Genomic DNA, 23773 nt, shown 5'->3' on the forward strand with positions numbered 1-23773 from the left:
TTCAGCTGAGGTGCCTTGGCTGGGCAGGTGCCACCAGCTGTTGCTTGCAGTGTTGATGTGACTGCCCTGGTAGGCTGGACAGAACTGGTGTCCCTTCTCTGCTGCTGTGGACTCCACTCAGGCTGTCCCCAGACAGACTGTCCTTTAGGCGAGGGTGTGAGGTCAGCCCCCCTCTCCTGCTGGAACTTGCACACAGCCTCTTGAGAGTTCATGTCCTGCCTCCCGCTCCAGCCCAGTGTGCCCCTCTGTAAAATGAAGATGATAATACCTGTTCTGCCCACAGCACAAGGTTTTGTAAACATCTAATGAGATAATGTAGTATCTTGATTTGCTATCTAAGTCATCTAAATATTTTATCTAAATTGCCAGCATTGACTATGATGTGCTGGACTCTGTACTAATAGCTTAACTAGGCTATCTCATTTTATCTTCATAACCACCATCTAGGGTAGGTATTGCATGCAGCCTCGTTTTACATGTAAAGAAATGGAGGTTTAGATTAAGTCACCTGCCAAAGGTTGTATAGCCAAAAGAGGACTGAACTCTGAGGCAGTGATTCCCAGCTCTTATGAGTATAGGGGTCACTGGGGCTCTTAAAATGCAGATTCCAAATCAGTAGCTGCGGGGTGGACGTGAGATGAGGAACTGCAGATGCATTTTTGGTGAACTCCTGGGATCTGGCGAAGTCTATGCTGTGAAGTTCTCAGACCACACTTTAGGAGCGAGGTGTCTAGACAGTTTGAAATGTATTTGGCAGGTGTTTGAAATTCTATAACACAAGAGTCAGCTCCTGTCAGCTTCCTGGAGTCTACAGAAGCTCCCTCCGAACTCCCTCCGGGCATTACTCCTTCTCCTAGTGAAACAGGTGGAGGGGAGGGTTAGCAGCCATATGAAGCCCTGTGAGCCACACGTGGTGGCAGCATTGTTTCTTACCTACTTCATCACATTTAATTCTCACAAAAATACCGTGGTAGACATTGTTACTCCCATGATAAAGATCGGCCGAGCCTGGTGGCTCATGCCGGTAATCCCAGCACTTTGGGAAGCCGAGGTGGGCAGATTGCTTGAGCCAAGGAGTTGGAGACCAGCCTGGGCAACATGAGAAAACCCTGTCTCTACAAAAATACAAATATTAGCCGGGTGTGGTGTCACATGTCTATAATCCCAGCTACTAGGGAGACTGAGGTGGGAGGATCGCTTGAGCCCGGGAGGTCAAGGCTGCAGTGAGCCATGGTTGCACCACTGCACTCCAGCCTGGGTGACAGAGTGAAACCCTGTCTCAAATAATAATAAATTAAAAAATTTAAAAATTGGCCGGGCACCATGGCTCATGCCTGTAATCCCAGCACTCTGGGAGGCTGAAGTGGGTGGATCACCTGAGGTCAGGCGTTCGAGAGCAGCCTAGCCAACATGGTAAAACCCCGTCTCTACTAAAAATACACAAATTAGCCAGGCTCATGGCGGGTGCCTGTAATCCCAACTACTCAGGAGGCCAAGGCAGGAGAATCTTTGCTTGAACCTAGGAGGCAGAGATTGCAGTAAGCCGAGATCGTACTGTTACGCTCCAGCCTGGGCGACAAGAGTGAAACTCTGTCTCAAAAAAAAAAAAAAAAAAAAAAGCCTGAGTTTTAGTGAGAGGTTGACCAACGTGCCTAATGTCACATAGTGAATGAGAGCTAGAGTCAGGAGCAGACCTGGGATTTGACTCTGAATTCTAAACTCTATGTTCCCATAAGAAGGACAAATGAGGACCGCTGAAGAAAGAGGGTTCAGGAAGGGGCGTGTGGAAGCATGAGTAATTCTCTTACTTGCTTGAGTCACAGGAAACCACTCAGAGGCTAACATTGACTTGGGGTTAACCAGATGCCTGGCATTGTTCTCAGCGTAATGCCCTTCAGAGGTATTTAGCCTTTGTAATCCTTAAGACAGCCCTATGAAGTTGGTACTGTTCCTGTCTTTACTAAAGACGGGGACACTGGGGCAAAGAGATGACCAAGAGCTAGGTGAAGCCTGCTCCAGAGACCAACCACACCCTGTCCACGCCCCACAGGTGAGACGCATTTCCCATTTGCACCGTGATGTGCTGTGTGGTGGCTCATCCCACGCACCACAGGCTGGGCTTGTGGCGTTCTGCATGAGGATGGCCCGTGGGTCCTCGGCACGCCCCCTCCCCTGCTGCACGTGCACATGGCCCAGAGCCTGGCCAGGGTTGTCTGAAGGGCTAAGGGAGCTCAGGGATAGAAGTGGTGGGGTGCAGGGGAGACGGTGGGGAGACGGTGGGGAGAGAGCCGATCCAAGTAGACATTGTTATGCGTGTGTCCACTTCTCAGCCATGCTCTTGGCAGGAACGCTTCCAACTTTCTGCAGGCCTTCTCTCTCCCCACCTTAATTGAGGTTGTGGCTGGGGTGGTTTCTTTGTTTCATTTTGAGACCAAGTCTCGCTGTCTTGCCCAGGCTGGAGTGCAGTGGTGCTATCGTGGGTCACTGTAGTCTCGATCTCGAAGGCTTAAGTGATCCTCCCACCTCAGCCTCCCAAGTAGCTGAGACTACAGGGATATGGCACCATGCCTGGCTGACTTTTTTTTAATTTTTATTTTTAGTAGAGATGTTGCCCAGGCTGGTCTCAAACTCCTGGACTCAAGCAATCCTCCCACCTAGGCCTCCCAAAGTGCTAGGATTACAGGTGTGAGCCACCACGCCCAGCCAGATATGGCTGTTATAAGGGACAATTTAGCCAAATGTTTATAAAGTACTCAGCAATGATAGTATGATCTATAAATGCTAAATAACTATTGGGTTGAAATATAAGGAGTACACTTTATTTATTTTTATTTATTTTTGAGACAGAGTCTCATTCTGTTGCCCAGGCTGGAGTACGATGGCACAATCTTGGCTCACTGCAACCTCTCCCTCCCCAGTTCAAGTGATTCTCATGCCTCAGCCTCTTGAGTGGATAGGATTACAGGCATGCACCACCACACCTGGCTAATTTTTGGATTTTTAGTAGAAATGGGGTTTTGCTGTGTTGCCTAGGCTAGTCTCAAACTCCTGAGCTCAATCGATCCGCCTGCCTTAGCCTCCCAAAGTGCTGGGATTACAGGTGTGAGCCACTGCGCCTGGCCCAGGAGTACGTCTTTAAATAGAACATTCATCAGACTGCAATTACACATGCCTTAGCTGGGGAGCTCACCAAAATTCCTCTCATTTTCATCAGATTATTAATATTTCATCAATATTAATTATAGAACACGGTGGCCCTGCTTTGGAAGTAGAGGATGCTGGTGCCCACCTTGCAAGTGGCTACACTGAGGCACAGAAGTAGTAGATAACTTTCTTTTTTTGTTTTTTTGTTTTTTGTTTTTTTGTTTGTTTGTTTTTTCGAGACAGGGTCTTACTTTGTCACCCAGGCTGGAGTGTAGTGGTGCAAACACAGCTCATTGTAGCTTCTACCTCCTGGGCTCAGGTGATCCTCCCACTTCAGCACCCCCGAGTAGCTGGGACTACAGGAGTACACCACTCTGCCCAGCTAATTTTTGTATTTTTTCTAGAGATAGGGTTTTACTATGTTGCCCAGACTGGTCTTGAATTCCTGGGCTCAAGTGATCCTCCCACCTTAAAATCACGCAGTGACTCGGGGATGTTAACTGAGAAAACAGCTCAGGATCTTTTCCACACCACTTCTCTGTTAAGTTTGAACCACATGTTCTGAAAACACCCCTTCAAACATGCTGACTTAAGCATCTGGGCCAGAATTCTTCAAGAAGTGAATTCTTACCTCTCCTCTCCTGTGCATTCCACTGGGATTTTATTGTATATGTTATGAATGTACGGTATTGACCTATATTGGCCATAAAAACATGCACCTGTTAAACAGGAAGGATGCCTAAAAACCATCAGGAGGGGCTATCTCTGGGGAGGGGAACTGAGGACAGAGGTGGAGGAAAAAGATTTTCTCTCTTTTCTGGGTTTTTTTTTTTTTTTTTTAAGATGGAGTCTCGCTCTGTCACCCAGACAGCGAGCGAGCAGTCTGGGCTCACTGCAACCTCCGCCTCCCAGGTTCAAGCCATTCTCCTATCTCAGCCTCCTCAGTAGCTAGGACTACAGGCGCCTGCCACCACACCCAGCTAATTTTTGTATTTTTAGTAGAGACAGGGTTTCTCCATTTTGGCCATGCTGGTCTTGAACTTCTAACCTCAGGTGATCTGCCAGCCTCGGCTTCCCAAAGTGCCGGGATTACAAGTGTGAGCCACCATGCCTGGCCAGTTATTCTTTTTAACAGCTACTCTTTTTTTTTTTTTTTTTTTGAGACAGAGTCTTGCTCTGTCGCCCAGGCTGGAGTGCAGTGTCATGATCTCGACTCACTGCAACCTCTGCCTCCTGGGTTCAAGTGATTCTCCTGCCTCAGCCTCCTGTGTAGCTAGGACTACAGGCACGTGCTAATTTTTATATTTTTAGTAGAGACAGGGTTTCACCGTGTTAGCCAGGTCTCAATCTCCTGACCTCGTGATCCACCTGCCTCAGCCTCCCAAAGTGCTAGGATTACAGGTGTGAGCCACCACGCCCAGCCTAACAGCTACTTTTTAAGGCTTTTAGTTCATGCTGCCAAGTTGCCCTCCACTGACGTTGACTCCGTTTACCTGACCACTGGCAAGGCAGAGTCACGTGTTTTCCAGCACTCTTGCCAACATTCAACTTTGTACCTTTTTTTTCCTCGAAATGTTTATTATAGTAAAATACACATAAGACTTACCATCTATGCCGTTTTAAGTGTATAGTTCGTGGCATTGAAAACATTGCTAATGTTGTGCACCTGTCACCACCATCCATCTCCAGGACTTTCTTCTAGTAAAACTCAACTTTATAATTTTTAACATTTGCCAATATAATGGGCAGTTATTTAAAATGTGCCTTTCTTTAACTGCAGGTAAGCTTTTTCGCCTACTTTTTCCTCTGGCACACCTTCATTCTTGAACCCTCCCATTGGATCTTCTGGCTCTTCCAGCCTCTGGCTCCTCCGCTGTAGCTTTGATTGACACTTCTGTCACACCTTTAGTGTCCCCTCAGACAACATCACACATCCCCTGTGTGTTTGCGATCTGTGTCCACGTGTCTACGTGTCTGTAGGTCTAGGACGTGCTTTCTGTTTAACCGTCACCAGCTGCTCCAGGTGGAAGGCCTTCCCTCTCAGGCTTACCCCAGCCAGCCTCAGCATCCTCTCGGGTGATTGCAGCCTCACTGAAGACCATCCCAGAGGCCTGCGTGCTGGAGAAACTCTCCCTGGCCTCTTTCCCATTGACCTGGCTGGTGCTTCCATTTGAATGGTGTCTCTGTCTTCCTACTAGCTAGTGAGCCCTTGGAGGATGGATGTTTCATCTTCTCCTCTTTCTTCTCTCTTCCTCCCCTTCTACTCTTCCAGCCCCCAGAATTTAGCATAGTGGCGTGAATATAGTGTTGCTTAATAAATAAATGTCTGTAGGAATTAAGTTGGCATTCTGGGGATGGAAAGCATAAATAATTTGGAGGTAATCCCTTTCCTTCATTTGTTCTATCATATTCTCACTTAGTATTTTCTTCCTGAAAATTATGACTGTGGGGAAACTGTTGTATTTCTGAGTTCTGCTTTCAACCCAGCACCAAAAACTAAAGTCTTCACTTGGAAACTGTATATTTTCAGTCATTAAGAGGTTTTCCCACCTTGCCCATTGTGTTCCAATGGAACTTTTCTGCAGGGATGGGAATGATCTTTATGTGAGCTGTCCACACAATGCCCAGGGCTGCATGTGGCCATGGAGCATTTGAAATGGGTCTAGCGCAACTGAGAAGTTAATTTTGTTTGATTTCAATTAATTTAAGTAGTCATGTGTGGCTAGTGACTACCATATTGGAAAACACAACTGTATACATCATAGAAATGTCAGCTTGGCAGTGTGTGGTGGCTCACGCCTGTAATCCCAGCACTTTGGAAGGCTGAGGCATGTGGATCACTTGAGGTCAGGAGTTTGAGGTCAGCCTGACCAACATGGTGAAACCCCATCTCTACTAAAAATACAAAAATTAGCCAGGTGTGGTGGCACATGCCTGTAGTCCCAGCTACTTGGGAGGTTGAGGCAGGAGAATTGCTTGAACCTGAGAGATGGAGGCTGCAGTGAGCCAAGATTGTGCCACTGCACTGCAGCCTCCAGTGTGGGTGACAGAGCAAGACTCCGTCTCAAAAAAAGAAAGAAAAAATTAAAAAAGCATCAACTGTTAGCAAAGTATTTTTAGAAAATTTAGAGACATATTTTGATTTTTCCCTTTTTATAAGCATCTTAGAGCTAAAACTCTGCCTATCAGGCTAATTATTATATATCAAGTGATTAAATGCCAGGACCATTTATTAAGGCTAAAATTTGGACTTAAGACTTTTACTAATCCACGAGTAATCTACCCATGACTGTTCGTGACTATCCCAAAGCTGGATGTTGTCTGTCTCTGGGCCCTGTGTGCGTGCATGCGCGTGTGTGGTGTGTATGTGCGTGTGTGTGTGTGTGTGCACGTGCACGCATTTACCAAATGCAGATGTGTCCTCCTACTCAGAAGTTTGCATGTTAGTAACATCAAGTCATAGATGCTTGCTGAAGTCACCACATTTGAACAAAACCAAACTGGGATGGAGACTATAATATTAATTTTTGTTTTTCCTTCTCCAGAAGGTCAGTGCACCAGATATTCTGAAACCTCTCAATCAAGAGGATCCCAAATGCTCTACTAACCCTATTTTGAAGCAACAGAATCTCCCATCCAGTCCGGCACCTAGTACCATATTCTCTGGAGGTTTTAGACATGTGAGTCTCATTCCAATGCTCTTTTTTTGTTTTTTGTTTTTTGTTTTTTTGGAAAGCATAATGTACAAGTCCTTATTTCAATTACTCCTATTTGAAGGTCCTTATTTTTGGAGAACAGCAAGGCATTTTATTATCCATCCTTCCATTCCTTAAAGGCTTCCACAGGTTTTAGTAAAGTTGCGTTATCCTCAGGCCTGTGTTTTGGAGTTACTCCAGGTGTGTCAGCAGATTCATTATCAATCCACTCCACCAGTGCTCTGTAGCTTTCTATAACGCAGCATTCTGCAACTCGCGTAAACAGATAGGGCAGGAGGGCGCCGGTCAGCTTCTTCCAAGTGGTTGGAGCTGCGTTAGGCATGCAAGCCACTGACAGTGTCGCAGTCCACGTGTGTGTCCAATCTCATGTGTTAAAATCTTACAGGATCAATGTAGTGAAACATTAGTTCTTTCCAGAATGTAATAGTTATCAAAAATTGAATAGTCAGTTGAAGATGTTTTCTGTCACTTCCTCCCTTTGCCTTCATAGCACAAGCTATAAAAATCACTGCCATACTTAGCAAAGCTGAATATCCCTACACCATCTGTCAAAGAGGCCTGTCCAAAGGCAAAATTTCAGGAGTCTCTGGGTAAAGATCAATCATTGTTATCCCCATGACACAGGCGTCTTCAGGTTTCTTCTTTTTTAAGAACTTCAAGATGTGCCCTGCATGAACTTGTAGGCTTTGTTTGTGAATTATCATTGGCTCTAAAGGAACACCTCATTGCAGAAACAGGAACCAGTTCTAGGAGGTTTGCTCTCAAGCCATAGAATTATGCCTCCCAATAGGCCTTGAGCCATTTCATAGATTCTTCATTGATAATTCTGGTGTTTCCTAGAGATCCAGCGGACTGAATATAAATACTCATTTGTCTGGAGAGAGTGTCTTTCTGTAAGGGCCACTGAAGAACTGTTCAAAGTCTTGGGGAGCCTCTGGATGGGAAGTGATCTAATATGATTGGGAATGCAAAGTAATGGGTCCAAAGAGATCACTGGCTGGCTGGAAGCCTTCGTTCATTCAGCACTGTTTTCCCCAGCATCTAATTTCCCATACTGTGACACAAGGCCTGGGTTCTTTGAGATGGAGATGTTTTCAGTGTCTGTTCAGAGTGCCATACTGTTTGCATAATGACAGATCTCTTCTGTTAACATCGTGTTCCTAGGTTGAACTTTCTTTTTTTTTTTTTTGAGACAGAGTATTGCTCTGTCACCTAGGCTAGAGTGCAGTGGCGCGATCTTGGCTCACTACAAGCTCCGCCTCCCAGGTTCACGCCATTCTCCTACCTCAGCCTCCCAAGTAGCTGGCACTACAGGCGCCCGCCACCACACCCGGCTAATTTTTTTGTATTTTTAGTAGAGACGGGGTTTCACCATGTTAGCCAGGATGGTCTCGATCTCCTGACCTCGTGATCCACGTGCCTCGGCCTCCCAAAGTGCTGGGATTACAGGCGTGAGCCACCGTGCCCAGCTGAACTTTCTTTATTTTAATTTTATTTATTTAGTTATTTTTTGAGATGGAGTCTTACTGTGTTGCACAGGCCAGAGTGCAGGCTGGTGCCATCTCAGCTCACTGCAGCCTCCGCCTCCCGGTTCAAACGATTGTCATGCCTGTCTCCTGAGTAGCTGGGATTACAGGCGCCCACCACCACGTCTGGCTAATTTTTGTATTTTTAGTAGAGACGAGTTTCACCACGTTGGCCAGGCTGGTCTCGAACTCTTGACCTCAAGTGATCTGCCTGCCTCGACCTCCCAAAGTGCTGAGATTACAGGCATGAGCCACCGCACCTGGCCTAGAACTTTCATTCTTCCCTTTAAATGGGTCAAACAGGTGTTCGGCCATGAGGCTTTATTAGGAAGAAGGCATCCTTCTGAGGTTTTTACCTTATAAGGATGGACATAGCTGGGCCTGGCCGGAAAAGTGTTGTGGAGGGAATCTTCACCCACCAGGCCTCGAGGCCACCCGCCCACCTCCCATGGCCGTTCTCATGTGCGTGCCTCATCCAAGTACTCTTTTTTTTTTTTGAGATGAAGTCTCCCTCTGTTGCCCAGGCTGGAGTGCAGTGGCACGATCTCAGCTCACTGTGACCTCCGCCTCCCAGGTTCAAGCAATTCTCCTGCCTCAGCCTCCCGAGTAGCTGGGATTACAGGCATGAGCCACTGTCCCCAGCCCCAACTACTCTTGATATGTGCGGCATGGTTATGACATCAGTAGACAAGGGGAGGGATGAGCTGTCGCCTTGTGAGAGAAACTGGAATGTGACAATAGAACTTGGAAGTGATATTTTACTTAGGTTGGGATTTGGGGAAACCCTTGCTATACTTTGAGAGTGGTTTTCTTTTTTACATCTTATGATGAACATTTTCATACATATGGGAGTAATAATAAATATTGGTGTCTTTTGATTTTGTGTGTTTATAATTTTGATGAAGTCTGATTTGGCAGCATGTTCTTTTACGGTTAAGTCTGTGTCTCGTCCAACTGCAAGTCATGAAGATATTCTCCCATGTTTTCATCTAGAAATTTAGAAAAGTTTAGCTTTTACCTTCAGGGCTGTGCTCCAGCTCATTACTATTTTTGTGTGTGAGTGAATGGTGTAAGGTAGAGATTGGGGCTCATTTTTTTCCATATGGGTATTTAGTCAACCTAGTACCATTTGTTAAAAAAAAAAAAAAAGACTGTTGTATCCCACAGTGACTTTGGCATCTTGGTTGGAAATCAAATGTCCACATAAGTGTGGATCTCCTTATGGACTCTCTGTTCTACTCCAGTGATCTCTTCGTCTGTCCTTATGCCAAGACCACACTATCCTGAGTACTGTATCTTTGTAGTAAGTCTTGAAGTTGGATATTATAAGTCTTCCAATTTGGTTCTTCTTTTTCAAGATTGCTTTGTGATGTTTTAAATGTATTCTCTGTGTATAGGTAGGCATTTTAATTCATTCGTTCATTCATTTGTTTATTAAAAAACATTAAGGCCGGGCGCGGTGGCTCATGCCTGTAATCCCAGCACTTTGGGAGGCCAAGGCAGGTGGATCATGAGGTCAGGAGATCGAGACCATCCTGGCTAACAAGGTGAAACCCCTTCTCTACTAAAAATACAAAAAATTAGCCGGGCGCGGTGGCGCCACTGCACTCCAGCCTGGGTGGCTAACATGGTGAAACCTCGTCTCTACTAAAAAAATATAAACAAATAAAACACAAAAAATTAGCCAGACGTGATGGCAGGCGCCTGTAGTCCCAGCTACGCAGGAGGCTGAGGCAGGAGGTTGGAGTGAACCTGGGAGGTGGGGCTTTCTGTGAACCAAGATCACGCCACTGCACTCCAGCCTGGGCGACAGAGCGAGACTCTGTCTCAAAAAACAAACAAACAAAAAACATTGAGTGTTTACTTTTTGCCTAGAATTGTGACGCATGGTATAATAGATGGATTCTTGGGTGAGGGGCCATAATGCTTCAATTAACACTTGTGTTAGTCCATCCATGTTGCTATAACAAAATATCACAGGCTGGGTAATTTATAAACAATAGAAATTTATTTTTCATGGTCCTAGACACTGGGAAGTTCAGGATCTCAAGGCATGGACAGGACTGGTGTCTGGTGGTCTGTTCCTCATAGATGGCTCTAAGTGTCTTCCTCACATGGTGAAAAGGATGGAAGGGCAAGAGGGTCCAGTGCTGTGTGCAGCCTCTTATAAAGGCCTGAATCCCATTCACTAGAGCCCCACCCTCATGACTTATTCAGTTCCCAGAGGCCCCACCTCTTCATACTATCACATTGGCAATTACATTTCAACATGTGGATACTTGGATCTTTCAAGCTGCCTGCTTAGCCCCTTTTCAAGTATACTGTACTGTACTTTACTTTTTTTTTTTTTTTTTTTGAGACGGAGTCTCCCTCTGTCACCTAGGCTGGAGTGCAGTGGTGCCATCTCGGCTCACTGCAAGCTCCGCCTCTCTGGTTCACGCCATTCTCCTGCCTCAGCCTCCTGAGTAGCTGGGACTACAGGCGCCCGCCACCACGCCCAGCTAATCTTTTGTATTTTTAGTAGAGACAGGGTTTCACCATGTTAGCCAGGATGGTCTTGATCTCCTGACCTTGTGATCCACTCACCTTGGCCTCCCAAAGTGCTGGGATTACATATGTAAGCTACTGTACCTGGCCAACATTTTTTTTTTAAGTTTCCTTTTTTTTGTTAAAGGATAATAATAAATGTTAAAAATAATAACTTCTTTTAAAGACTTTCTTCAAGCCTCCTTGCTTTGTGCTAATAACTCTTTGTTAAGCCCTATCCTATGTAGCTGTTAGATACAAAGGAATAAGTACATTCTATGTCCTTGTACTTATATTTGTGCTGAATGTGCTCACAGGCACGTTCCAGCTTGCAGCCTATGCCCCTTCCTTATTTGGAAATACTACTTTTCTAAGTCCTTTTGCAAGCAACTTCCTCTTTTCCTTTGTTCTCTATTGCCTATATCTATTTTTAAAAGTTTTAGATTATTAGCCAGTCAGGTTTTAGGTTGTAAGGTCTGGCTCCAGCCAATGGAGACAAAACACAGTAGCAGGGACAAGCTGCGTAAAGGATAAAAATTGCTTCCCTCCATTGTTCAGGTGTACTGTCGTCATTGTTCAGGTGTACTGTCGTCATTGTTCCATCTGTGAGAAGCACCCTTTCTGCAGAAAGTAAAATTGCCCTGCTAAAAACACTTTTTGTCTAAATGCTAATTTTTCCTTATAGTACTAAGGAACAAGCATTCTGTTTCTAAATAGACATTTTACTTATAACAAAATGGTGGCCCGTACGGGGATACACTCCTCCAGGGGCGGTCTCTAGTCCTCTCTCATGAGGAGGCGCCCCACTGCCTCGTTGCGGTGGCCTCTGGGGTAAGGAATCGAGACCCACCCCGTGTGACGAATAAACCTGGACTCTCAGCAACGCGGAAAGAAAGCAGCCAGTAACCTGGAGTAAAGGGTCCTCACATACCACGTGGACCAGGTAACCTCATGCATAAGACAAGGAAGGAAATACCGGAGGAGCTGGTAAAATATTTCCTTGGTGGTCAGGACTAAGGAAAGAAAAGCCGCGGGACGGTAAAGCATTCCTTGGTTAGGACATACCAAGGTAAGAGAAACCGCAGGGGCGGTAAAGCATTCCTTAGGACTGAAGAAAGAAAAGCCGCCAGGGGGCGGGTCGGGGTGGGGCGGTGAAGTATTCCTTAGTCAGGATGTCTTAAAGGTTAAAAAGAGGTGAAAAGTCCCCATTAGGGGGGAGATTAAACATCACACAAACCTCCAGTAGTAAAAAAGGTATTCGGGCCGGGCGTGGTGGCTCACGCCTGTAATCCCAGCACTTTGGGAGGCTGAGGCAGGTGGATCACGAGGTCAGGAGATCGAGACCATCCTGGCCAACATAGTGAAACCATGTCTCTACTAAAAATACAAAAAATTAGCTGGGCATGGTGGCGGGCGCCTGTAATCCCAGCTACTCGGGAGGCTGAGGCAGGAGAATAGCTTGAACCCGGGAGGCGGAGGTTGCAGTGAGCCGAGATCACACTATTGTACTCCAGCCTGGGCCACAGAACAAAACTCCATCTCAAAAAAAAAAAAAAACAAAACAAAAAAACTAAAAGTCTTTTAGCACAGGTACTACCCCTAGAATTTCCAGCACACCAGCACCAGCCTGGGGACCACGTCCTCATCAAAAAATAAAAAGAAAAAAAACTCAAGCCAGCCTAGGAAGGACCCTACCTTGTGCTGCTAACCACCAAGACTGCCTTTGCACAGCAAAAAAAGGATGGACACATCATACCCAAGTCAAAAAAGCATCATCACCTTCAGAATCATGGGCCATTGTTCCAAAGTTATCTCTCCTTTTCTTTTCTTCCCTTTACTTCCCATCTTACAACTAATTTTTGTTGTTGTTGTTGTTGAGATGGTGTCTCGCTCTGTCACCCAGGCTGGAGTGCAGGGGTGCAATCTGAGCTCACTGCAAGTTCTGCCTCCCGGGTTCACGCCATTCTCCTGCCTCAGCCTCCCGAGTAGCTGGGACTATAGGCGCCCGCCACCATGCCTGGCTAATTTTTTGTATTTTTAGTAGAGACGGGGTTTCACCGTGTTAGCCGGGATGATCTTGATCTCCTGACCTCATGATCCACCCACCTTGGCCTTCCAAAGTGCTGGGATTACAGGCGTGAGCCACCGCGCCTGGCCAACATAACTAAATCTAACTCACCTCAAGTTATTACTTTTAATGCCTGTTTAATTATGCCTTATAAAGATTTACATAACCAAAAACAGCTTACTACTTCAGAAAAATATCTCTGTCCCTCTTGGACTTCCTCAAATTAGGAAGACATAGTAAGTTCCTTTAAGAATACTAGTAATCCAGAGAATAGTAGCTGTATTAGTAAAAATCAGACTCTTGTCCTTCTGAAACAAAATCTCTATGTTCTGCTTAGTCTAATGTCCTATACAACACTAAAGGTTTAAAATAGACTGCTTCCGTAGGTCTTTGTCAGTCCTTAAATCCATATATCCATTTCACCAAAAGAATTACTCCTTCTAGCTGTCAATCTCCTTCAACCATTCCATCAATCACTCCTCCCAAGCACAAGGACAAGACTGAAGTCTCTATAGTAAAGGTGAAAAACCTAAGGCAAACAATAGCAATGAAGACAAGGTATCAAAATATAAATGCCTGGCTAAAATGGATTAAATATTCCATCCGCACTCTAAATAAAAGCGACTGTTACACGTGTGCGCATGGTAGGCCAGAGGCCCAGCTTGTCCCCTTTCCACTCGGACAGTCCTCTAATCGACAAGACGTAGACTGCATAGTGGGTCCTTTTCAAAATCCCACAGCCTAGGATAGTAAACTATGCCAGACTCTCTCTGCTGTTTCCTAAAGTGCAGTACCCTGCAGGTCAGCCCTCAAGGGCCATCCAGCCTCCATCTTCCAAGACCAGTTTTACCTCATGTCTCCAATGACGAAGGAAAAATTTGGCGTACCTTAAAGACTTAATAGGATGCAGTAACGTCAGGCACTTCCAAGAGCTAACCCATCAGTCCACCCTTATTCATCCCCAAGTGAACGTATGTTAGTATTGTAAAAAACCTTTACTAGACACTCTGCCAAATAATTAAAGCAGTACTTATGCTGTAGTTCAACTGGCTATCCCTTTTACCCTGGCATTTCATCAACCAAAAAAACTCTTTCTTTTAAAAACTCAAGCAAAACAGCTAAGCCAAAACATCTTTAAAAAGTTTAAAAAGGGAAAAAAACACTATAAAATCAACAGGAGGGAATTGTAGAAAGTAAAAAGTTTCCTCTTCAGTTTCCTTTCTGGTAATAATAATAATGTTAAAAATAATAATTTCTTTTAAAGACTAACTTCCTTCAAGCCTTCTTGCTTTGTGCTAATAACTCTTTGTTAAGCCCTATCCTATGTAGCTGTTAGATATAGAGTAATAAGTACGTTCTGTGTTCTTGTACTTTAATGAAGATATTTGTGCTGAATATGTTCACAGGCACATACAGCTCGCAGCCTATGCCCCTTCCTTATTTGGAAATATTATTACTTTTCTAAGTCCTTTCACAAGCAACTTTCTCTTTTCCTTTATTCTCTATTGTCTATACTTTTTTTGTTTTTTATTTTTTATTTTTTGAGACGGAGTCTCGCTCTGTCACCCAGGCTCGAGTGCAGTGGCCCAACCTCAGCTCACTGCAAGCTCCGCCTCCCAGGTTCACGCCATTCTCCTGCCTCAGCCTTCCTAGTAACTGGAACCACAGGCGCCCGCCACCAAGCCCAGCTAATTTTTTTGTATTTTCAGTAGAGACGGGGTTTCACTGTGTTAGCCAGGATGGTCTCGGTCTCCTGACCTCATGATCCACCCTCCTCGGCCTCCCAAAGTGCTGGGATGACAGGCGTGAGCCACCATGCCTGGCCACCTATACCTGTTTTAAAAAGTTTTAAGTTATTAGCCAGTCAGGTTTTAATTTAAATTGTAAAGTCTGGCTCCAGCCAGTGGAAACAAGACGCCGTAGCAAGGCCAAGCTGTGTAAAGGATAAAAATTGCTTCCCTCCATTGTTCAGGTGTGCTCTCACCATTGTTCCATCTGCAAGAAGCACCCTTTCAGCCAGGCGCAGTGGCTCACGCCTGTAATCCCAGCACTTTGGGAGGCCGAAGCGGGCGGATCACGAGGTCAGGAGATCGAGACCATCCTGGCTAACACAGTGAAACCCCGTCTGTACTAAAAATACAAAAAATTTAGCTGGGCGTGATGGCGGGCACCTGTAGTCCCAGCTACTCGGGAGGCTGAGGCAGGAGAATGGCGTGAACCCAGGAGGCAGAGCTTGCAGTGAGCCAAGATTGCACCACTGCACTCCAGCCTGGGCAACAGAGCGAGACCCTGTCTCAAAAAAAAAAAAAAGAAGCACCCTTTCTGCAAAAAGTAAAATTGCCTTGCTAAAAAAAACCTGTTTGTCTAAATGCTATAGTACCAAAAAACAAGCATTCTGTTTCTAAATAAACATTTTACTTATAATAGGGGTGGAGGGGTTGGGATGAGACTGTGCCTTCATAGACAGCCAGTGGGCCAGTTTCTACTAATCTGCCCAGGGTCCCACTAGATTGGACTCTAAGCTCCTTCAAGGGCCGGAATCACATCCTTGTAGCCCTAGAAACCAACACATAGCCAAGTACGTGAGCTTGGATCCACCCCGTGACGGCCTGTGGGATTCTGTGTGACCTGCCCACCACTCTGGTCCGACCTCACCAGCTCTCACCTACCCCATCACTCATTCCACTCAGCTGCAGGGCCACTGACTGGTGCTGGGACCCCCAGACACATCCCACCTCCAGGCATTTCTGTACCCTTCCCTCTCCAGACATCACAAGTCATGCAGTCCCTTCCTTTAAGGCTTTGTTCCAAGCCACCTTCTCAGGGAGCTCCCCCTGCCCCGCTCCCCCCACCTGCTCTATGTTAATCCATGTCCTCACCACCCCGACATGCTATAGGGTTGGCTCATCTGTTGGGTATTGTCTGTGTCACCTCCCCACTAGACTCTAATTCCCAAGAGCTGTATCCAACACTTAAATGGCCTCAATAAATGTTTGTTGAGTGATTGGGTTAATCCTAATCACAGTTACCATTTATTGAAAGCCCAAGGCAGGTGCTTCACAGCTCAGTCATTCTCACAAAGATCTTGTTATGGAAGGTGCTGTTATCCCATTTCACAAATGAGGAACCTGAGGTTCACAGAGGTTAAAGCGACTTGCTGAAGTCCTGAGCTGACTGTAGAACTCTGATTCAAACCAGGGGACTGGGGAGTCCATACTGGGGAGTCCAGGCTTTTCACAGTATCCCACAGGCGTTTTGTACTCTTACATTGAGCAGTTTTCCTGACCCATGCTGCCTGGTTCAGCCTCACTCACTCGGGGCCAGTCCACACGTAGAAGCAGGGAACCAGGATGCTAGCCTAGGGAGAGGTGGGGTGAGCAAATCCACCTTAGTCCCTTTGCTGCTTAGGGACTTTTTGTTGGAAAACAAAAAATTGTTTTTAACAGCCCCATCAGTGGCATATGAGATTATGCAATTCCCCATATACTCATTAACTTTGAGTATTAATCAGATTTTACACATACACACACAGATGATGTTAATTTTATAATTATTAACTATGCCTAACTAAATCATAGTGCAAATTCAGTAGGGCTGTCTATTCTCACCCATTTTTCTGAAGTTTTCTCTGATTTGTGCCCTTAAAATTTATAATCATGTTACTATGCATTTAATCGTAACCTGTTCCCTTTAGGCTGAAGCAGCATTTATTTGAGGAAACTGAACTCCCACCAAACAAACCACTGATTATTGCTTCTTGCTAAAGGTGTTGCCTTCCTTTCTGAGAAATATTTACATTCTCTGAGAAACAAGGATTGGAGTAAAAACAAAAAACAAAAAACCCAGCTTATTAAAATTCCACTTATTACAGAAGTATAAAGCCAGATCTAGACAACAAATAGGGAAAATCATTTAACCTCCCAAGTAGGCAAATCAGTGCAAAATTAAAGCAAGCTTTTATTTTGGGACCACTTTAGTAAATTTTAAAAATGATAGAGCTCAGTGTTGGTAAGGTGTAGGGTAGCAGGCGTTCTTACAAACTGCAGGGTGAGCAGAAACTGTTACAACTTTTCTAGAGGGCAATTAGCAATAGATGTCAAAAGCCTTTACTTGTCCTCTTCAGTTGAAGAACTTCAGTCACAGGAACTACTCTTTAAAAATTATCATGAATGTTGGCCAAAATGTGCATACAGAGATGTCCCAGACAGCATTGTTTATAATTGTTTTAATTTTGAAAAACTGTCAACAACGGCCGGGCGCGGTGGCTCATGCCTGTGATCCCAGCCTTTGGGAGGTCAAGGCGGGTAGATCACAAGGTCAGGAGTTCGAGACCATTCTGGCCAACATAGCGAAACCACATCTCTATTAAAAATACAAAAAATTATCCGGGCGTTGTGGCGGGTGCCTGTAATCCCAGCTACTCGGGAGGCTGAGGCAGGAGAATGGCGTGAACCCGGGAGGCAGAGTTTGCAGTGAGCCAAGATCACGCCACTGCACTCCAGCCTGGGCGACAAAGGGAGACTCCTGTCTCAAAAAAAAAAAAAAAAGAAAAACTGTCAACAACCAAAATGTCAAGAGAAAGTTAAATTATGGAGAATGTGCACACAGTATTATTCTAACTGTATAAATTTCAAAATCAGGTAAAACTAAACAGTAGATTGTTTGGGGGATATATTCATATATAATAAAACCATTGGCTGGATGCAGTAGCTTATGCCTGTAATCCCAGCACTTTGGGAGGCCAAGGCAGGCAGATCACCTGAGGTCAGGAGTTTGAGACCAGCCTGACCAACATGGTGAAACCCCATTCTACGGAAAATACAAACATTAGCCAGGCATGGTGGCAGGTGCCTGTAATCCCACCTACTTGGGAGGCTGAGGCAGGAGAATTGCTTGAACCTGGGAAGTAGAGGTGGCAGTGAGCCAAGATCGTGCCATTGTACTCCAGCCTAGGCGACAAGAGCGAGACTCTGTCTCAAAAAAAAAAAAAAAAAATTAAAAAAAAAAAAAACATCAAAATCAAGGATGATTAACAGACAGTTTGAAATAGTGTTTCCTGGAGACAGGAATGAGAGGGGATTTGATAAGGAGGAGGAGTTCTGGGGCACTTCTGAAGTCCTGGCGATGTTATTTTTCTTAAGCTGAGAGTGGGCGTGTGGATGTTAATTTTATAATTGTTTAATCCTATATGTTATATGTACTCTTTTGTTATACATTTCATGGCAAAAAAAAAAAAAACAAAAAACGAAAAATCAAATGATTTGCTTAGCTTACAAAGGGCATCCACATTTTGTGGCATTTTTAAAAGGCTGATAATCACTAAGCTTACCATGCATAGGCATGGTTCTAAGTCTTTTTCCGTGTGTTAATTAATTGAACCTCACCATGACCCTATGAAATAGATCCCCATTTTACAGATGAGGAAGCTGAGGCTCTGGAGGGTAAGACAATTGGTCAAGATCACACAGCCACTAAGTGTCAGGGCCAGGCACTGGAAGGCTGCTGTGTGGCCTCATCACTCACCATCTTAACCACTTTGCAAAAATGTTCTCAGTGTGTTCTTATCAGGATTTATTATTTTTAATTTAGCTGTGGCTTCGGTTGACTCTGAGTTTTCTGCCCTTGTGAAATAAAAGGGCATGAAACTTAGCTTGCAGTTACAGGAGATACATTTGTGACCTTCAGAGAAAGTCACTGGCAGAAGGCTCCCTGCCTGCCTTGAGTTTTTCCTTTGCCGTTACCCGGATTGACTTTCTTTCAAACCCAGACTGTGCCAATGGCTTTAATAAAAGTCAGGCTGAGTTTTGGGTTGCTCTTCTGGGCCAGAATCTTTTGGTTGACTCCATTTGCTGCATTCAGCTTGTAACCTGCTCAAAGGCTCTGTTCTGGCTCCAGAGAGAGCAGAACCAGGAGCCCTGCCAGGGCGATGGTGGTGGAGCCATGAGTCGCCTGGGAAGGAACGCATTTGATGGATGGACGTGCTCTGCTCTCCTTTCATTATGAGGGTGTATCCTCCCCGTCCCTGCTCAGCAGACACAGCGGCTGAACTACTCAGAGACATGAGCATACATTATGGCCCAGAGATTTAGGAGCCCTGGTCCACTTCCAGGTCCGCTTCTGATGTGTGATGCAATTTGGGGCATGACTCAACCTGCCTTGACCTTCGTTTATCTACTTATAAAATGATGAGTAATGACAATGCTTCCTGGATGCTTTATAATTCTGGGTGCCAACCTGGACAAGCCCAGCTGTGCCCTTTCTTTCTACCTGCACACCAACAGCTGCACACCCAAGGAGCAAAGTGCATGGCAGGGCAGCCCTAACCCCAGGACACTCACACCTGCATGCTGGAGATTAGGTCTGCCCTGTTGTGTTCCCAAGTCCACTGTGCCCAGCACTGCCCAGCAATCCTGATGTCTTTGCCTGATTAACACAGTTTTTTTGCTCTCCACAACAAACATTTCACACCTCCTCCAGTCTTTTCAAACCTGCTCTTCCTCCTCACTCTCAAATCTCCCTTTTTACTCTACCAAGAAAGAAAAGAATCAGTTTGAAATTTCCCAATCCTCCTGATACCAAAATTAACCAACCGCATTTGCACCCAAGTGACTCTCCTTTCCCCACCCGCAATAGAAGAAGCTGATGCCTGCAGCAATACTTGGGATCCTGCCCTCCCCTGCCTTCTCTGTTCCTTATTCTATCACTTGTCCTTCCTCTCTCTTACGCATTCAGCCTCTACTTACCTGGACCCTGAAACACATTCAAGTCTCCTGTAATAAAACACCTTCACTAAACCTTCCATTCCCCTCCAGCTACCACTTTTCTCTCCCCACCTCAGCTAATCTTTTTATTTTGTTTTGTTTTGTTTTGAGATAGAGTCTCGCTCAGCTGCCCAGGCTGGAGTACAGTGGTGCTATCTCAGCTCACTGCAACCTCCACCTCCCGGGTTCAAGTGATTCTCCCACCTCAGCCTACCAAGTAGCTGAGATGACAGGTGTGTGCCACCGTGCCCAGCTAATTTTTGTATTTTTAGTGGAGACAGGGTTTCGCCATGTTGGCCAGGCTGGTCTCGAACTCTTGATCTCTAGTGATCCACCTGCCTTGGCCTCCCAAAGTGCTGGGATTACAGGCGTGAGCCACTGCGCCTAGCCCCTCAGCTAAGCTTTTATTAGTTGTCTGCACTTGGCATTCCCACCTTTCCCCTCCCACTCACACAGCCCTCCCTGTCTGGCTCCCTGCAAAAGAAGGCGCCGTCTCTTCCTGCCCTTCTGTGCATTCATATTTCAGCTGTGTCTCATCTAAATAGCACAGTCAGATGTTTTTAAAAATCCAGTCATTGACTGTTTTTGTAGTATGTAATCTGTTCTAGTTTATTGTAACTACTTTTTCCTCCTGTGTTACTGTCTCTATCCCCTTCTTTTCATCATTCTTTTTGGATTAAACAAGTCTGGCTTCTATCATTTCTGGTGGGCAGTAAAATGGTTAAATCTTACTGTTGATTCTATCATAGGTAACAGATCCTTTTTTCTCTACCATTAAGATTTTCTCTTTGTCTTTGATTTTAAGCAATTTTATTATGATGTACCTATGTATAGTTTTTTTAAAAAATATTTTTCCTCTTAAATCTGTGGTTTATTGTCTCTTGTTAGTCTTTAGAAATTCTTAACCATTATCTCTTCAAATATACCTTCTGCCCGATTTTTCTCTATATGAGAGTCCAAACATATACTTTTTCATTATGTCCTGTATGTCTCTCTCCCTCTATGTCTCTCTGTCTCTTTCTCTCCCATCTTTCTGAGATGGGGGTCTCATTCTATTTCCCAGGCTGGAATGCAGTGGCACAGCCCTAGCTCACTGCATCCCAGAACTCTTGGGCTTAGCAGGAGCACCCACTCACTATGTTGTGCAGACTGGTCATGAACTCCTGGCCTCAAGCAGTCCTCCCACAGCACTGGGGTTACAGGCATGAACCATGGTATTTGGCACTGTATGTCTCTTATACTCTTTATTTTTCATTCATTTTTTCTCCTCTGTGCTTCACTCCAAATATTTTCCATTGACCCATCTTCCAGTTTACCAGTCCTCCCTTCAGCTTAGTCTGATCTTATGTTAATTTAATTTGTGGAGTTCTTCATTTCAGTTGCCTTACTTTTTAGGCAACTTACTTTTTTTTTTTTTTTTTTTTTTGAGTTGAAGTCTCACTCTGTCACCTAGGCTGGAGGGCAGTGGTGTGATCTCGGCTCACTGCAACATCTGCTTCCTGGGTTCAAGCAATTCTCCTGCCTCATCCTCCTGAGTAGCTGGGATTATAGGTGTGCACCATCACACCAGGCTAATTTTTGTATTTTTAGTAGATTCAGGTTTCACCATGTTGGCCAGGCTAGTCTCAAATTCCTGACCTCAGATGATCTGCCTGCTTCGGTCTCCCAAAGTGTTGGGATTGCAGGTGTGAGCCACCATGCCCAGCCAAGGCCTTAATTTCTATTTGATTAATTATTATAAATTCTAGTCCTCTGGAGAAATTTCTATTTGATTCTTTATTATATATTCTGGTTCTCTGGAGAAATATATTCTTTTCATATCTTTTCTTGAACATATTAGTTACAGTTATTTTAAAGTTTATATCTTTCAGTGCCAGTATCAGGATCACCCATGAGTCTATTTTTATTGTGCATTTTTTCCTCTTTGTTTTTGGTCACTTACTCTTGGATCTTAGACTTAGGATGACCAACCATCCCAGTTTACTCAGGACTCGCCTGGTTTTAGCAGTTCAAGTCTTGCATCCCAGGAAATTCCTTAGTCCTAAGGAAACTGGGACACTTGCTTACTTTTTAGTCCTGGTATGCATGGCAATTTCTTACTGAATGCTGGACATTGAGTATGAAAAACTGGGATAATTTGAGATTCAAAAATATTAGGTTGCTAGAAAAGTCCTTGTGGTTGGACTGTGAATTTTATATAATTATAACTTGGCTCAAACACATCTTTATTAATAAAAGTAGGATCCATTACAATCAACACATTTTTGCCAAAGAGAAATGAGTTTGTTTATTCCTGTACCATAAAAATCTGTGCTTTGGGATTCAATGAACTCTTGGAAAGCATTTTCTGCATCCTTCTGGTTGTGTTTTCCCTGCACAAAGTTCTCACGATGCTTGAAGAAGTAGTAGTCTGTTGGCAAGAGGTCAAGTGAATATGGCAGATGAGGCAAAACTTTGTAGCCTGATTTGTTCAACTTTTGTTTTTGTTTTTGCTTTGAGATGGAGTCTCGCTCTGTTGCCCAGGCTGGAGTGCAGTGGTGCTATCTCAGCTCACTGCAACTTCTGCCTCCTAGGTTCAAGTGATTCTCCTGCCTCAGCCTCCCAAGTAGCTGGGATTACACAGGTGTGCACCACCGTGTTCAGCTAATTTTTGTGTTTTTAGTAGAGACAGGGTTTCACCATGTTGGCCAGCTGGTCTCGAACTCCTGACCTCAGGTGATCCACCTGCCTTGGCCTCCCAAAGTGCTGGGACTACAAGCGTGAGCCACCATGTCTGGCCTTGTTCAACTTTTGAATTGTTGGTTGTGTGACATGCAGTAGGGCGTTGTCATGGAGAAGAATTGGGCTCCTTCTGTTGATCAATGCTGGCTGCAGGCATTTCAATTTTTGGTGCATCTCATCAATTTGTTGAGCATACTTCTCAGATGTAATGGTTTCGCTGGGATTCAGAAAACTGTGGTGGATCAGACTGACAGCAGACCACCAAACAGTGACCAGGACCTTTGGTGCAAGTTTGGCTTTGGGAAGTGCTTTGGAGTTTCTTCTCAGTCCAACCACTAAGCTGGTCATTGCTGGTTGTCATATAAGATCTACTTTTTGTCACACATCACAATCTGATTGAGAAATGGTTTGTTGTTGTGCAGAATAAGAGAAGACAACCCTTCAAAATGATGATTTTTTTGACTTTTACTCAGCTCATGTGGCACCCACTTATCGAGCTTTTTCACCTTTTCAATTTGCTTCCAAGGCCGAACAATCATAGAATGGTCAGTGTTGAGTTATTCAGCAACTTCTCGTGTAGTTGTGGGAGCAGCTTCGATGATTGCTCTCAATTGGTTGTTGTCATCTTCCGATGGTCGCCACTACACTCCTCATCTTCAAGGTTCTCATCGCCTTTGCAAAATTTCTTGAGCCCCCACTGCACTGTATGTTTTGCTGGGCCAAATGCATTGTGGATGTTGCGGATTGTCTCTGCTGCTTTATGATCCATTTTGAACTCGAATAAGAAAACTGCTCAAATTTGCTTTTTGTCTAACATCATTTCCGTGGTCTAAAATAAACATAAACGCAAATAATCCATTATTAGCAAAAAAAAAAAAAAAAAAGCGAGAAATGCCCATTAAAATGATGTATAACATAACCACATTTATTCAAGAATGTATTCCAATATCAAATGGCAAATTCCAACAATGCAAAAACTGCAATTATTTTTGCACTTTTATTATGCTTCATAGAGAATTTACTTTTGCTCTTAACACACAGAGTGGAGGCAAAGAATCTTTATCTAGTCTGGGGCTGAGCTGATTCAAAACTGGGTTTCCATTGATGAAGACAGGTCCATTTCCAGATGACTCTTCCTCCTAGTAAGGAAGTCTTTGGAGGATCCCAGCTGAAGGTCTGGATATTTACCAAGCCCCTTCCCTGTGATAAGCCTGAAGGCCAGTTTTTTCCTCTCTAGTAAGATGAAACTGCTGGAAGCATTTTTTTTTTTTTTTTTTTTTTTGAGATGATAGAGTCTCGCTCTATCACTCA

The 23773-nt window shown here is 44.6% G+C and overlaps 1 protein-coding gene and 1 pseudogene across 43 annotated transcripts in view; one reads left to right on the forward strand and one right to left on the reverse strand.

The window, feature by feature from the left end:
• The window catches only part of SYTL3 (synaptotagmin like 3), a 117788-nt gene that overhangs the window by 71863 nt on the left and 22152 nt on the right, over window positions 1-23773 (forward strand). For all 43 annotated transcript variants that reach the window (XM_063813605.1, XM_054686457.2, XM_016956552.4 and 40 more), the window contains one exon: window positions 6690-6824. In XM_063813605.1, the coding sequence (XP_063669675.1) occupies window positions 6690-6824 (135 nt within the window). The remainder of the gene's footprint in view (window positions 1-6689; window positions 6825-23773) is intronic.
• Window positions 6926-7988, reverse strand: LOC104007054 (archaemetzincin-2-like; annotated as a pseudogene).

This window comes from Pan troglodytes, chromosome 5 (assembly GCF_028858775.2).
Source record: "Pan troglodytes isolate AG18354 chromosome 5, NHGRI_mPanTro3-v2.0_pri, whole genome shotgun sequence".
Lineage (NCBI taxonomy): Eukaryota > Metazoa > Chordata > Mammalia > Primates > Hominidae > Pan > Pan troglodytes.